Source organism: Bubalus kerabau, chromosome 1 (assembly GCF_029407905.1).
Source record: "Bubalus kerabau isolate K-KA32 ecotype Philippines breed swamp buffalo chromosome 1, PCC_UOA_SB_1v2, whole genome shotgun sequence".
NCBI lineage: Eukaryota > Metazoa > Chordata > Mammalia > Artiodactyla > Bovidae > Bubalus > Bubalus kerabau.
The window spans coordinates 184,666,369-184,682,797 of record NC_073624.1 but is presented as its reverse complement, the minus strand read 5'-3'; the positions used below and the strand labels follow the sequence as shown (position 1 = coordinate 184,682,797).

At 43.0% G+C, this 16,429-nt stretch overlaps 2 protein-coding genes and 1 pseudogene across 8 annotated transcripts in view; 1 reads left to right on the top strand and 2 right to left on the bottom strand.

The window, feature by feature from the left end:
- ELOF1 (elongation factor 1) overlaps window positions 1–16,429 on the top strand; it is a 277,100-nt gene that overhangs the window by 118,605 nt on the left and 142,066 nt on the right. The window lies entirely within an intron of this gene.
- Window positions 10,017–11,052, bottom strand: LOC129626454 (heterogeneous nuclear ribonucleoproteins A2/B1-like; annotated as a pseudogene).
- On the bottom strand, window positions 11,042–16,279 carry LOC129626434 (RNA-binding protein with serine-rich domain 1-like). The gene is made up of 6 exons (XM_055545432.1): window positions 16,148–16,279; window positions 15,578–15,705; window positions 15,179–15,252; window positions 12,814–13,640; window positions 11,176–11,268; window positions 11,042–11,085 (listed from the first exon to the last, which is right to left on the bottom strand). Exons 4-5 carry the CDS (start codon window positions 13,617–13,619, stop codon window positions 11,178–11,180), a joined length of 897 nt encoding a protein of 298 aa, XP_055401407.1. The 5' UTR covers window positions 13,620–13,640; window positions 15,179–15,252; window positions 15,578–15,705; window positions 16,148–16,279; the 3' UTR covers window positions 11,042–11,085; window positions 11,176–11,177.

Sequence of the window (16,429 nt, the reverse complement as noted above, 5' to 3'; positions counted from 1 at the left end):
ATTAGTGTGAAGAGTCTTAATCTCAGTGACAATTGATTCTACTTTAGCACAAAAGAGATTAATTTATTTTACAACTGTAGTCATGTGAATTTGTTAGAAAAATTTGTTAAGTGTTTTTTGGAATTGGCATAACATCTCTAATACGAAGACATCTGAGCACCTTAAAAAGCCAAAACAATAAGTGACTATATCCATGGAACTATGAAATTTCTCTTTATCTTTTTTTCATTGAGTACCCAACTTAGTGAGAAAAGCAATTGAAAATAAGTAGATAATACTACACATAAATAAATTAAAATTTTTAAAAATTAACAGAGACAATGTGAGATAAATTTTGATATGGCATCAGGAAAGGTCATTCTGTGGAAATGGCATTTTATAGATTAAATGAAAGGTAGCCAAGAATTTAAAAGTTGCGAATCTTGAAGTGGATTCAGGAAGGCAAATGGATGGCTAACTGGTGTAAGAGTATGGGGTGGTAGGGCGTCCAGAATGCCATTCAAGGGTAGATGAGATATTAGTACCTATTAGTGAGTTTAGGGGACATTGAGATAAGGATGAATTATTTGGGAGAAATGATTGGTTCAGCATGGGACCTGGTCACTGTGAGCTGAGTCATGAATGTTATCACTGATGTGGGTGAGCAGATGGATATTTGAGTTTCAGGGTTGAAGCCAGATCAGTGAATCTGTGAACATGTCTAGTTCATGAAGAATATTTGAAGCCAGGGAAATGGATGAGATTGCCTGGAAGAAGGTGTAGATGTAGAACAGATGTGACAGCAGGACCAACTTCTAAGAGCATTGATCATTAAGTGAAATAGGAGAGAGAGAAGTAGGAGGAGGGGAGGAAGGGAGTAAAAAAGACTGTCTATGGCAGGGACCGGGGAGCCTGATGGGCTGCCCTCTATGGGGCCGCACAGAGTCGAACACGACTGAAGTGACTGAGCAGCAGCAGCAGCAGCATGGTGGGGAAAAAAAAAAAAAAAAGGAACTTTATGAAAATACCCCGATGCTGGGAAAGACTGAGGCATGAGGAGAAGGGGACAACAGAGAATGAGATGGTTGGATGGCATCACCCACTTGATGGACTTGAATTTGAGCAAGCTCTGGAAGTTGGTGATGGGCAGGGAAGCCTAGTGTGCTGCAGTTCATGGGGTCATGGAGTATCGGACATGACTGAGTGACTGAACTGATGAAGAGAATATGGCTTTTCTAAGTTACTTTATGAGCAGGAGAATATTTGAGTGAAGATGGGACTTGGGTTTGAGAGCAAAGTATCTGAGGGTTGAGAGGCACTTGATCTCATTGGAGATGAGGCACTAAAGGAAAATAAAAACCAGGTGACTGTGTGTCTTAAAGCAAAGTGAAAAACATATATCAAAAAGTTTAATGTCTTGGTAGTCAAAGAACCCTGTGATCTCTTTGTCCAGATGATGTTGGATTCAAGGGCACCAGCATGTGTGTGATTGACAGTGACAGAGATGGGAAGAGGAAAAGATCCTCTAAGGATGAAAATCTGGAATTGGTACTGGGTGACGACCTGCAGCTTTCTGTCCTTGACTCCTATCTGCTTAATGTCCCAGGATTCAGTATGGTGTCTGTACTAGCAGCATTAGCAGCAGTTGGGAATGCTTAGACATTCAGTTTCTTGTCCCCACCCCAGACTTTCTTGCACTGACATCCAGAAATCTGAGTTCTATCAACCTTCTGAATAAATGTGATGCACAAGGAATTTGAGACCCCATTTCTTCAGGGAGTTATCCATATGTGCTAAGAATATTCTCCATGACTTGCAGTTGTTTCATCCCCCATTTTATTCAAAATTTACATCTCATTTTGTTTTCAAAGAGGCTCAGAAGAAATATGATGCCTGAAGAGCTGGAGAAGAAAAGACAGGAGATTTTAGTCAAGGCCAAGCAGAGGCGTCGTGACAGATGTTTACTTCCTCTGAGGCTGACCAGCTGCATTTTCCAGAAGCCAGTCACAAGGATAACCTCTCATCCTGGCAATGTGGTCAAAAGACGTCGATGCGAGGAGACCCTGGAAAAGCCCCAGCAAACCTTTGCATTCCGGAGACTGCAGGGACTCCAAGCCTACAGCCCTGAAGGAGAACCTTTCAGGACCATGGACAGCGCAAACGTTTCCGGAATCATTGTCCAGCGTGGTGCCGGTGAATCCCTGGGTCGTGCTGGTGCCTCGTCTCTGCACACTAGCCCTGAGCCCATCCTTGCCCAGTCTTCAGATGGGGCAGAGCTCAACCCAAGGTTGGGGCTCTTTCTCCCACACGCCCTCTGCAGACGACCGGTAACAGATGCAGATATTCGCCGACAGTCTCGAAAAGTGAAGAGAGCAAGGGAGAGATTGACTATGGCCTTGAGGGCAGATGGGCTTGCCAGGGAGGCAAAGAGAGCCAGGAGCCAGAAAAAATGTTCCTGAGAACTGAAGGAAAAATAGGAAACGATTATCCTGAGAAAGTTGAATGGTGTGGTCCCTGGGAAGTGGTTCATGGTGGGGTGTGGGGGGCGACAGCCCCCCATTCTACTTGCCACTTTTACTGTCAACCCTGTTTCTGGACTACGATGCTTTGTTACATTAACTTTGTACTCTATTATAAAGTCTTGGTGAACAAAAACGAAAAGCGTAATTTTTTTTTTTAATGGGAGAGATTGGGTTTCATGTGACAAGAGAAAAGATTTTTGCATATCTTTGTACACCTCCATTTCTGTATGTCAGACTTTCTTTACTGAATTCTACAGAGGTAATCTAGCCTGGGGAATTATTTAGTGTTTTTAGTTATAATATTTTCTTGCATTAATTACACTTAAACAAGAAATAATCTAAAGAAGTTATTTTCTAATATTAAAAATTAATGCTATAAAATCTTATTAAGCTGGCTTTTACTTCTTGTTTTAACATGTGTTGTCTCCTTTTTTTTTGTCATTCTTGTGCCAAATGTTAAATCAGACAGAAGACATTTTAATGTAAATCGATTAGTACTTATGCTACATATTACATCCTTATCTGTTACCTAAATCTTAAGTGGGTATTTTTTTAAAGAATGTGATTTTTTTTAATGTTATTTATTTGTTTGTTTTTCTTTTTAGCTGTTCTGGGGCACTGGGTTTTCCATTGCTGCCAGTTGGCTTTCTCTAGTTGTGGAGAGCAGGGGCTACTCTCTGGTTGCAGTGCATGGGTTATCTCATTCCAGTGACTTCTCTTGTTGCAGAGCATGGGCTCTAGATGCATGATTTCAATGGTTCTGGTACTGGGGCTTAGTTGCTCCACAGCACGTGAAATCTTCCCAGACCAGGGATCCAACTCCTGTCCCCTGAATTGGCAGGTGGATTTTAACCACTGGGCCACCATGGAAATCCTAAGTGGGTATTTTGAAAAATTATTTTTGACCTTTGATTCTTAAGAAGGAACACCTTCTTTGGAAACATTTTCTTCTGAAAATGACTTGCCAGCAAGCTTGTTGCCCTGACCCAGAAATCGGTCCAGAGTCCCTGAAATTTGTCCACCCCACAGGGTTATGCACATCATCATTTGTAAGTAGTCAAGAATGACATCATTGCTTATTCAATAAACAATTCATTTTTACTTATAAACACTTCATTCAATAAACATCATAATTATTTCCACTGAATCCATAGAAGGTGGAATAAAGATGTCATGCTACAGAAGTCCAAGGCAGACAGTATCAAGAAGGAAGAGAATGACATTTTCTGAACTTCCTTGTACAATTTTGATAAAGTTGTTTTATCAGTGGTGGAGAGGGAAAGCTGATGTGGCTCAGACCATAAATAATCTGCCTGCAATACAGGAGACCCCAGTTCAATCCCTGGATCCAGAAGATCCCCTGGAGAGAGGAATGGCAACCGACTCCAGTATTCTTGCCTGGAGAATTCCACAGATGGAGGAGCCTGGCGAACTACAGTCCATGGGATCATAAAGAGTCAGACACAACTGAAGTGACAAAAACACACAAAGAGTAACTAAGAAACAGGAAAACAGTGAATAGAGGTGAGCGGTTATGCCTCCTGACACCAGGCTCTGGATTTAACTTAGTAATAAGTCCCTCCTAGAGCCCAGAGCTTTGATGTGGGTCTGAAGCCTCCCCAGATGCACTAAGGCAGATTCCAACTCTTCAGCGTGAACTAATCTGTATATTCCAACCCCTTTTTGTCCTGGGACTGGAGTGTCACATGACCCTTTCTGATCCAATAGGAACCAGACACTTGACCCTTTAGGGAACAGGAGGTGGATCCACGTTTATGCCTGGTTCTTATCTGCCAGTCCTGGGGTCTGGGAAATGGAGCTGTGTGAGGTCACCATGTAGGGAGGGCTGTCTGGGTTTGGGGCCACCTGGGAGCATTACATTTAAGGGTGAGCATGGAGAATGGTCAGGATAAGACCTGCCCCCCTCCCACCTATATCCATACCTGGACATAATTTACTCCCCCACAAGAAGTGTGTGTGTGTGTGTGTGTGTGTGTGTGTGTGTGTGTTAGTTGCTCAGTCCTGTCTAACTCTTTGCAATCCCATGGACTGTAGCCCGCCAGCCTCCTCCATCTCTGGGATTCTCCAGGCAAGAAGACTGGAGAGGGCTGTCATTCCCTTCTCCAGGGCATCTTCCCGAAGCCACCAGGAAGTCCACACGAGAAGGGACACATGTATATGTCTGGTGAGTCACTCTGCTGTGCACCTGAAACGATCACAGCATTGTTAATCGGCTATACTCTAATAAAAAATAAAAAGTTAAGAAAAAAAGGGATGGTTTTGAAGTATTATATAAGCACATACAAATTTTAAAATTAATTTTATTTATTGTATCTTATCTATTGATTACTAAACGTGAAAGGGATAGAGAGACTCACCTTTGACTCAGTATTTCAAGATATTAATAATAATAATTTACTCTCCACATCCAGTTAACAGAAACTAATTTCTTTCCTCTTATGTTCTGTTAAATTATTTTATCTTAGGTTAATATACATGCCTGTGTGCTCAGTCACTTCAGTCATGTCAGACTCTTTGTGATCCTGGAGAATGTAGCCTGCCAGGCTCCTCTGTCCACGGGATTCTCCATGCAAGAATACTGGAGTGGCTGTTATTTCCTTCTCCAGGGAATCTTCTCAAAGCCACCTAGGAAGCCCTCCCACAAGAAAGGATACATGTGTATGTAGGGCGGATTTGCTCTGCCGTGCACCTTAAACTATCACAACATTGTTTAAAAAATGAAAAAGTTAAAAGAATTAAAGGATGGTTTTGAATTATTCTATAAGCATATTCAATTTTACAAATTAATTTTATTTATTATATTTTAACTATTATTAAATATGAAGGGGATGGGGAGACTCACTCACCCTCTACTCAGTATTCCAAGATAATAATAATTTTACTCCCCACATCCAGTTAACAGGAACTAAGTTCATTCCTCTTCTTATGTTATTTTATCTTAGGATAATATGCATGCATGCGTGCTCAGTCACTTCAGTTCAGTTCAGTTCAGTCGCTCAGTCATGTCCGACTCTCTGCGACCCCATGAATCACAGCACGCCAGGCCTCCCTGTCCATCACCATCTCCCAGAGTTCACTCAAATTCAGTTGTGTCCAACTCTTTGTGACCCTACGAACTGTAGCCCACCAGGCTCCTCTGTCCATGGGATTTTCCAGGCAAGGATACTGGAGTGAGTTGCCATGCCCTCCTCCAGAGGATCTTCCCAAGCCAGGGACTGAACTTGCATCGCCTGCGCTGCAGGTGAATTCTTTAATGCTGAGCCACCAGGGAAGCCTTAGGTTAACATAGGTTCTGTTAAATTATTTTATCCTAAGGTCTGGAGAGGGGATGGAGAATTTTCATTTATAAGAAGTTTCCAGGGATGTACAGCACCACACGCTGAGAAGGGGATTCTGGGACATCATGAAGCCCACATGAGACAGATACAGAAAGATGAAGGTCATTCAGTTCAGTTCAGTTCAGTTCATTTCAGTTGCTCAGTCATGTCCCGACTCTTTGCGACCCCATGAATCGCAGCACACCAGGCCTCCCTGTCCATCACCAACTCCTGAAGTTCACTCAGACTCATGTCCATCGAGTCAGTGATACCATCCAGCCATCTCATCCTCTGCCGTCCCCTTCTCCTCCTGCCCCCAATCCCTCCCAGCATCAGAGTCTTTTCCAATGAGTCACTCTTCACATGAGGAGTACTGGAGTTTCAGCCTTAGCATCATTCCTTCCAAAGAACACCCAAGGCTGATCTCCTTTAGAATGGACTGGTTGGATCTCCTTGCAGTCCAAGGGACTCTCTCAATGCCAAATACAGACCAATTTATATAATAAACTATTCAAACACTGAACTTTAAATACTGACATACTGAAAATCCATTCACTTAACTACATTTATGCAAAGATGTCATCTTTTGAATGACAAACTGCAATAAATTAGCAGTGACAGTTTAGATTCTAAATCCTTTCTCCTTATAATCCAATCATTAGATTCTAATCACTATCACTTGTTTTGTGTATGTGTTACTTTCTGCAGTACAACAAAGTGAATCAGTTATTTTTATTTATTTTTTTCTGAACTCTCCCCCACCATAAGCTCTTCCCCTACCCCCAGTAACTACATCACAAGGTTTATTATGCCAATGTGTTTCTGTTCACTTTTTTTATTTTTATTTTTTATGTTTTAAACTTTATTTTGTATTGCCAATTAACAATGTTGTAATAGTTTAAGGTGCACAGCAAAGGAACTAAGCCATACATATACATGTATCCATTCTCCCCAAACTCCCTCCCATCCAGGCTCCCACATAACACTGAGCAGGGTTCCCTGTGCTGTACATACAGTAAGTCTTTGTTCTCATCACTATGATTTGTTTTGTGTGTGAATGTTTCTTTCTGCTGTAAAACAAAATGAATCAGTTTTTTTTTATTCATTGCAGCATAGTTGGTATACAATTTTGTGTTACTTTCTGCTGTACAGCAAACCAAATCAGTTATACATGTACACATATCCACTCTTTTTTAGGTTCCTCTCCCATAAAGGTCATCATTGTAACCTGATGATCTGTTTTAAATGCAAATCTAATCACATACTTCAACTGGGCAGGCCTTCATTTTTGTCTTCAGCAGATATTTATCCTGTTGCCCTGTCTTAATGATTAATACTACCCTCTTTATTCCCCAGGGTGTTCCAGCTTGAAGAGAAAATTCTTTGGTCACCCTATTTGCAAAGAATCTACTATGTGCAAAGCGATGGTATAAAGCCTGTGATCCAGAAATAAACTAAACAGATTCACTGCCTCTGTTTGATTTAATCCTCATGAAAGGAAAGAGTTAATAAGTAGAGCAAAGAATGTATAACTTATCATATAGAAGTAGAGAGAGAGTGTATGTATTAGTTTCAGCATGTGTGTCTATTCATTTTTAAATGTTTTAGTGTGTGTTCGTGTACTTGGGCTGCCTGGAGGAGGGGGGGGATTGTCTGTGAGGGAGGCTCCTAGGTGTTGGAAAAGTTCCTCCAGGTGCACTTTCTTGGAACTTTATTAATGTGTATCAGTCAAGGTTCTCTAGAGAAACGGAACGAGTAGGACATAAAGTCTACAGAAGAGGAGAGGTATTTAGGAATCCACCCACATGGTTATAACAGTGAGAAATCCCATAATCTGCTATTTGCAACTGGAGAAGCAGAAAAATCAGGGTTGGGACTTCCCTGGTGGTCCAGTGGTTAAGAATCTGCCTCAAAATGCAGGGGATGTAGATTGAACCCCTAGTCAGGGAACTAAGATCCCGCATGTTGTGAAGCAAATAAGCCCCTGAAGCACAACTAGAGAGTCTGTGTGCCACAACGAAAGATCCCGCATCCCGCAACTAAGACTAAAACCTGACACAGACCATTAACTAAATAAGTAAATATCTTTTAAAAGTCAGTGGTAAATTTCAATCCAAGTCCGAAGGCCTGAGAACCAGGAGCTGAGTCCAAGGGATGGAAAAGATGGACATTCCCACTCAGGAAGAGAGAATGGATTCACCTTCCTTCACCATTTTTCCCATGTGGCCCTCAGCAGACTGAATAACACCCACCTACACTGAGGAGAGTGGGTCACTTCACTTAGTCTACGGAATCAAATGCTGATCTGTTCCAGAAACATCCTCAGGAACACACCCAGAAATAATAATGAGCCAGCTATCTGGGCTGATCAGCCTGTGGATAGGCGTCCATCCTGCCCCTGTCGCCTGAACCCAGATGCTGGCATCCAAAATAAAGCAAACTTTCCCTTCCACCAACTGTGCCTCTTTATTGACTTTTGAGCAGTGAGCAGTTACAATTTAATGTATAAAATAAGCTACAAGAATGTATTGTACCAACAGGGACTATGACCAATACTTTTATAGAGTATAACTTTAAAAATTATGAATCACTCTACTGTATTATCTGCAAGTTATACAATATTATTCATCAACTATACTTCAAAATGGCTTCCCCGGTGGCTCAGATGGTAAAGAATCCGCCAGCAATGCAGGAGACTTGGGTTTGATCCCTGGATTGGGAAGATCCCCTGGAGAAGGAAATGGCAACCCACTCCAGTGTTCTTGCCTGGAGAATTCCCCATGAATACAGGAGTCTGGCAGGCTATAGTCCATGGGGTCGCACAGAGTCAGACACGACTGAGAGACTAAGAAAAAGCACATACTTCAATTTAAAAAATCTAAAAAAAGAAAGAACCCAAATACTCAAAATGAACCCATAGAAAAAGAAATCACATCTGGTTTACCGAAGCAGAGAATGCATGGGAGGAGAAATTGGAGAAAGGTTGCTGAAAGGTACAAATTCTCAGCTTTAAAAAAAGATGCAGAAGGGGTAATGAGTAACATGATGATTGCAGTTAATGTTGCTGTTCACTACAGTGCTGAAGAAATATGTTCAGAGAGTAAATCCTAAGACTCTCATCACACCAAAAAAAAAAACAACAAAACTTAGTGCCAGTTGTTTCAGGAGGGCACATGGCGTTTCCAATAAAGAGACAAATTAGGAATATTTAAAAAAAAAAAAAAACTTAAAAAAAAAAACATTTTGAGATGATGAACGTTAAATAAAGAGCTTCCCTGGTGGTTCAGATGGTAAAGAATCTGCCTGCAATGTGGGAGACCGGGGTTTGATCCCTGGGTCGGAAAGATTCCCCTGGAGGAGGGCATGGCTACCCCCTCCAGTATTATGTTAACTAAAATCACTGTGGTAATCATTTCATGATGTAGATGTCACATACACTTCAAACATATACAGTAGCAGCAATTTTAAACATTACCTGGAAAAATAGAACTCTTCCATCAAAAGAAAACTGAATATAGTACTGTATGTCAATGATATCTCATGAAATTAGAAAAAAATTGTTAAGAAAACTGTATATAGTCCTGTATGTCAATGACATCTCATGAAATTAGAAAAAAATTGTTAAAAAAGAAAAAAATTAGAAGTGCAAAAGAGTATACGTGAAAGAGGACAAACCACAAGTGCTTTTTTCCTTTAGAATTATTTTATTCAATCATAAATGTACAACTGCTTCATATAATAATTCTACACGCTAAAATTTAAGGAATAATGTTATTAATGTTTCATTACAGCATTCTTCTGACTAATAGCTTTTCAAAAACTGAGAAAAATCTGCAAAAGATTTTTTTAAATGTAACATTTTACAAAGAAATGTTAACAATTTACAAACATTTAACAAAAGGTTTAATGTTAAACAAAATTTAACATTATCAAAGAAGTGACGCTTCTACACTCTGACAAAGATCACTAGAAAAAAGCAATTAAGCTAAGAAACTGCCTCAAAGGCAGTTTCCATACAGTTTTTCCTCTGCAGGAAGGCAATGTTCTTGAATAATTCAATTCATTCACAAATGGCTCTCTGCACCTGCTCTGGTGTCTTCTGCCGTATCACTGCATGTTTACTCATAACCTGAAGCTGCCCAGTTACCTCTGGGCTCTCATCCTCCCCTATTTAGACAGTGAAGCCCAGGGCAAGAAGCAGCTCAGTTTCAGCTTCGGCCTCCCAACCCCCACATCCCCCACTGCCTCCTGGACCAGAGTTTCCTTTACCGTATTGAGCCCTCAAGTTCCTGCTACCTAAGTTTCCATTCCTCATCAACTGTAATTAAATTGCTGCTGATAATTTCCAAAGTCATTATTAATTCCACTTCTAACAATTTCCTCCTCCATTGTTGCCATGACCACCTCTGCAGCCTCAATCATGGTTGCCAGATATGGGACTTTCACCACCAGACAGACCCTCTGTCTCTCCCTTTTCCAGCCCCATGATAAGCACCCCTAAATCAAGGACCATTTCCATATGCATCAGATCCTCCCCAGAAGTTACTTTCTCATCCTGATGCTAGTCCCAAATCGCTACCATCACCAGGATAAACCCCCAAACCAAAGCGGCCTCCTCCTCCACTTCTAGAACCCTCGAGTTGCTGCATTTCCCATGTCAACAAAGCCTTTGCAACTTTTACATGATGACCATTGATGGTACGGTTTTTCGGCAACACAGTCTTGTCCACAGAATCAAGGTCATCAAAAGTCACAAATCCAAAGCCTCTTTTCTTGCCAGACTGCCTATCAGTAATGATCTCAATGGTACCATTTTTCCATATTTCTCAAAGTAATCTCTAAGATGATGTTCCTTAATATCTTGTTGAATACCAACAGTTTCTTCAGTGTCCAAAGGACACCCCGCTGTCCAGATGCTGCTCTTGGGACACATGTTTGGGTTTAAGCACTCTGACGTCAATGGAATGGGGTCTAGTGGACATTTCATCCACCTCGGTCATGGAAGAAAAGGCGACAAAACCGCACTGTCTTCCTCTTTGGCTGGAAGGATCCCTCAGGACCACACAGGCTCTAAGTTCTCCCCACTGCTGGTAACAGTTCCTCAGACTTTCTTCTGTGGTTTCAAAGTTCAAAACACCAATAAAGAGTTTATTAATTTGTTCAGCTTCTCTCTTTTGCCTCTTCAAAGCAATTGATTTCTTGGTTTTCTTCATCAGACTGGGTTGCTTCAATCAGATTTCCTATAGCTGAGGGAGATGAGAGAGATCTCAGAGATGAATGCAGACTGGATATGTCCCAGCCCTGTGGTAAGAACCTGTGTTGCCCCAGGAAAATACCTCTAGGAGCGCTTCCACGGTGATCTGGCAATGCTGCCATGGCCTCTCAGCTCCTGCCGCCCTTGAATCAATCCTGAGTACTTTTCCATCTTCCTGCAAAACATTATTTGAACAGAGTGAGCTTTCCAGACCCAGTCATCAAATATTGCATTTTCTCTTTTAGTTTTCCAATTGTGAACTGTATGTGTATTATCATCTCTTCATTTTATGTTAATTCTCTCACTAAGTTGGATACCCAATGAAGGGAAGAGTAATGTGGACTTTAGTGATTTACCCTGGCATATATACTTACTCACTTTGCCCTTAGAAGGGGCTCAAGATATATTTTGTTGAAAAAAGTATTCAAACTCCAAATATACTTTCTAGTTTTCTCAGAAAGTCACTCAACTTCAGTTATACAGTCTTATCACCTCTTTGGTGGGTGACTGCAGTCAACTGTCACTATGGTTTCACATCCTTTCTCTCTTAATCCATTTAAGACTTTAATCATAAAAATCTACTTAAAATGTAAACCTAATCAGTGCACACTTTCTTTTAAAATCCATCATTTCTGTTTCAGAGGGTGTTTTAGAGGAAGAAAATAAAAATATCTTAATCCTGTTGCCCTGCCATAATTACTAACACCACCCCCTTTCAACACCCTATACTCCTCAGTTTGGAACGAAAATCACTTGATCCTCATGTTTACAGAGCACCTATTACATGCCAAGTTGTGGACTAAGATCCATAATTCAGAATTTCACTGAACAAAGTCATCACCCCAATTCATTTAAATCCTGATAAAAGTTTTTTTTTTAAAAAAACTCTAATCCTTGGTTCATCCAAAGCAATTACTTTACACAACAAAGAACAACCACAACATTATCTAAAAAGCTACAAAGTTACAAAACCCAAAACAGAAAATGAATAGTCCTGACTGTACAATGAAAGCCAAAAATGCAATGTACACATTGCTAAGGTAACCTGCAGGGCAATGAATAGCACACAACTGCCCTAGGCAGGGGTGGTTCTGTGATGACCCAGCAGAGCTGGCTGGAAACTTAGCAATTTCAGAGAAAGGGAGGGTGTGTGTATGTGTGTGTACTTATCAATTTCAGAGAAAGGAAGGGAGGGTGTGTGTGTGTGTGTGTATGTGTGTGTGTGTGTACTTACCAATTTCAGAGAAAGGAAGGGAGGGTGTGTGTATGTGTGTGTGTACTTAGCAATTTCAGAGAAAGGAAGGGAGGGTGTGTGTGTGTGTGTGTGTGTGTGTGGCTCATAGCACGGGGTACTTGACCCTAGAGGTCAGAAGAGGACCCAAACAGGGGTGCATGGCCAGGCTAACAGGGATGGCATCACTGCTGGACTCTGCCGGCCGACAGGTTAGGGCAGGACCAGGCCACCGGATCGGCCCAGGTCGGCCCAGGTCGTCTGGGACATGGAAAAACGTGCTCCCAGGCTGGGGCTGTCCGTCCGTCTGAAGCCCCCTGCTCATCCCTGCTGGCTTTGCCAGCTACATGACTCCCAGGAACTATAGAAACTTGGAAGTCTTCCAGCCAGAACACTAGAGGGCACCTTTACAAGCACAACCCCAAACCAGCAACACCCCTGAAGCCGGAGCTCTGCTGCTCGGGGACACGTGTCAACTGCTGCCCTCACCTTTGGCAGGAGCTGGAGCTGGAGCCGCTCCAGTGGCGGCGGCGGCGGGGGCAGCGGGGTCGCCGGCGCTCGGGGGACCTGCCCCAAGGGGAACGCGACCTGCACCTCCTCACCCTGCGCCAAGTGGGGGAAGGTGGCAGCATTCTCCGGAGAGGGCTCAGTCGCCTGGGGGGTGGCTGGGGCCAGGGGGCCAGCACTGCTGTGGCCGTGATCTGCTGGCCGTCGATTTGCCCTCCGTCCATGTGCTTGAGTGCCTTCGCAGCCTCTTCCGGATTCTCGAACTCCACGTAGGCATGGCCTTGAGACGGATGCGCGTGCATCCTTTCTCTGCGCAGGTCGATCTTTCTAACTCTCCCGAAGGTGGAGAATATTTCCCGGATGTGCTCCCTGGTCACCTTCCGCGTGAGCCTCGCTACATGCACTTTGGTGGGCTTAGGGGCGGGGCTGCGCCGTCTCCTTTCCTTCTCGTCTGGTCTGGGTGGTTTGGGTTTGGAACCGGACCGCCGCCTGTGGTATCGGGGGCGCCAAGGCCTCGGAGAGCAGGGGGAGCTGCTGGAGCTGGAGTTGCGGGACCCACTGGAGCATCCCGAGCGGCCGGATGCTGAGGGCGAGCTGGAGCCGCGGCTGGAGCCTGAGCGGGACCGAGCCCCTGAGCTGCTGCTACCGCCCGAGGCCCTGCGCCGCTTCCGAGCTTTATCCCTGCCTCGGTCCTTCTCGCCGGACTGCTGGGTGGCGCCTGTATTTTTACAGGGATCCGCGGGCTGCTCGTCAAAGCGCTCTTTGCGTGGGATGGGAGACGGAGTCATCTCGCCTCCGCGCTTCTCAGCCTCAGGAGAGAAAAGGGTTAATAGATTAAAGGCTGTTTCCTACAGTGTGAAGTACAGTAGAATGTTGTGATCATCAATAAAGCCATCACAGCGACGAAGAAAGAGGAGATAGGGAGGAAGAGAAGTAAGGAGAAAGAAAAAATGACAGTTATTGATGAAGATATTGGTGAAGGGCAACCCTGTAGCTCAGACGGTAAAGAATCTGTCTGCAATGCTGGAGACCCGGGTTCGATGCCTTGGTCGGGAAGATCCTCTGGAGAAGGGAATGGCAATCCACTCCAGTATTCTTGCCTGGAGAATCCCATGGACAGAGGAGCCTGGAGGGCCACAGTCCATGGAGTCGCAAAGAGTCGAACACGACTGAGCGACCAGCCATAGCCATTTAACTTGATGATACATACGGATCAGAGAGCTGAATTTTTTAAAAAAACATTTTATTGTTTACTAAATATTCCCAGAAATACAAGAGCCAATGATGTACTAGCTTATTTTATCCCAACATCAAAGCAGGTTCCAGGTTTTTTAGACAGCATTAGATGTACAAATTGAGCTTCCCTGGGGGCTCAAACGGTAGAGTCTGCCTGCAGTGCAGTAGACATTGCCTGCGTGCTCGGTCACTTCAGTGGTGTCCAACTCTTTGCAACCCTATGGACTGTAGCCCGCCAGGCTCCTCTGTCCACGAAATTTTCCAGGCAAGACTACTGGAGTGGATTGCCATGCCCCGCTCCAGGGGATCTTCCGGACCTAGGGGTTGAATGGTGTGTCTTACGCCTCCTGCATTGGCAGGCGGGTTCTCTACCACTAGCAACACCTGGGAAGCAGCAGACATTAAACAAAGAATTATAGGAACATCAGAATACACAAAGGTAATGGATTAATTTGGAAGAGAAATGAGATAAAGTTAGACATAGCATCAGAGGATATCTCAGGTAGAGAAATCAAACTGAGAAAAAAGTAAAGTAGGACACTGTAAAATAACTTTTAAAAGTCACCTTGACCTTGCTGCGAGTAATATAGGCAAGTCACAGTCATAATCCTTAACCCAAGTCCTTGCACCTCCCCTCCTTGTCACCAGGGCCCATGGATGTCCAGTTTTTACTCTCTTCCTTGAAAATAAACCAGGAAGGGCAGACTCTGCTGATGTATCAGATAGATGGCCTGAAACATTCTCTCTTCTTCCAGCTTACCAATGGGATAGTCTAGTCTTTGAGCTCAGCTAGTTCAGAAAGCAATCTGATTTCCTTTCATGGGAGCACTGCCTCCTCAACCCACATTATAAGCACTATTAATAGGAAGAGAAAGAAATCTGAAACCCAGTATGGCAGAATCTGGGGCAGTATGGACCCATTCTTGCTATGGGGTCATCCTAGGCCTCTGCCTATAGGAAGGACCCTCCCGTCAAGTCTCAGAAAGCTTCTCCACCCCACCAGGGACAAGCTAGACCAGTGGTTCTCAGAGTACATCCTTAGACTGTGAGCAGGAGTACCAGTGGTTCTCAGAGTGTGTCCTTAGAGTAGCAGCAATATCTGGGGACTTACTAGAAATGGAGAGTCTCAGGCCTTGCTCCCAGATGCGATGAATCAGAAACTCTTGGGTGGAGCAGCAATCAGAGCTGAATTTAAAAAGAAAGAAAGAAAAATAAAAACCAAGAAAAATAAACTTGTGGGTAAAACATTTTTCAGAGAGAACTATTTAAACAGAGCCCAGGCAAATACTACCTCTACTTCATAGTGATTAAAAAAAAAAAAATCTGGCTACTTATCCCAAGAAAGCTTCATACACAAACCTATACAAAACCTTGAATATTTCTTAATACTAACACCAAAGAAATAACTTTCAGTAATGTAACACTTTAAGAGCTACTATTTGCTTAATTAAAAAGATTGTACAAAAGGCAAAAGTATATAGATGGACATGAATATGGATTCCAAACTCACCAGAAGAGACTGACTTGAAAATGTGGTCAATGCAGGTTCCCCCAGTTTAAAGAGCTGTCCACTGACCACTCCTGAGATGCAGACAGCCGGTGCCTCAATGGAAAGTCTGACGTCTGCCTCTGCCTCTCCTTTTATGGGGGAAGAAGGTGGACAACCCAATCAGTGGACAACCCAATCAGTGGACAACCCAATCTAGAGGGCACGCCCTCTCAGATCCAAGTTTTGGAGACATTCCTAAATCTGTGCCCACAAACACAAGAATTTGAGGCTATTGACACAGATACTATTGTAGATGAAAAAACTCAGAGTACAGACAAATACTACTTCTTCTTCATAGTGATCTTGTTTTTTTGTTTTTTGTTTTTTTTAATCTGGCTAATTATCCCAAGAAAGCTTCATACACAAACCTATACAATACCTTGAATATTTCTCAATACTAACACCAAAGAAATAACTTTCAGTAAGGTAACTTTTCATTTTAAAAGCTACTGTTGGCTAAAACAAAGAGATTTTAGAAAAGGCAATTGTAGATGTATACTGTTTAGCCATCAGTATCCATTCCATGCTCACCAGATAAGGCCAGCTTGGAAATCTGGTCTATGCAGGTTCCCCCAATTTCAGGAGCTGTCCTATGACCACTCTTGAGATGCAGTCAGCCTGTGGCTCACTGGAAAGTCCACTAACTTCTGTCTCTGATTTTCCTTTAAAAGGGGAAGAGAGTGGACAATCCAATCAGGGATAACCCAATCTCCAGAGAACACACTGTCTTTCAGATCCAAGGCATTGAAGAGATTCCTAAATCTATGCACACAAACACAAGAATTTGAGATGACTGACACCATCAGATATTAT

Bases quoted from the DNA above. Each gene is read 5' to 3' on its own strand.
- LOC129626434 (XM_055545432.1), bottom strand. From the start codon at position 13,619: ATGACTCCGTCTCCCATCCCACGCAAAGAGCGCTTTGACGAGCAGCCC. The intron at 11,269-12,813 runs GTGAGGGCAGCA...AATGTTTTGCAG, and splicing joins AGCTCCAGCTCCTGCCAAAG to GAAGATGGAAAAGTACTCAG.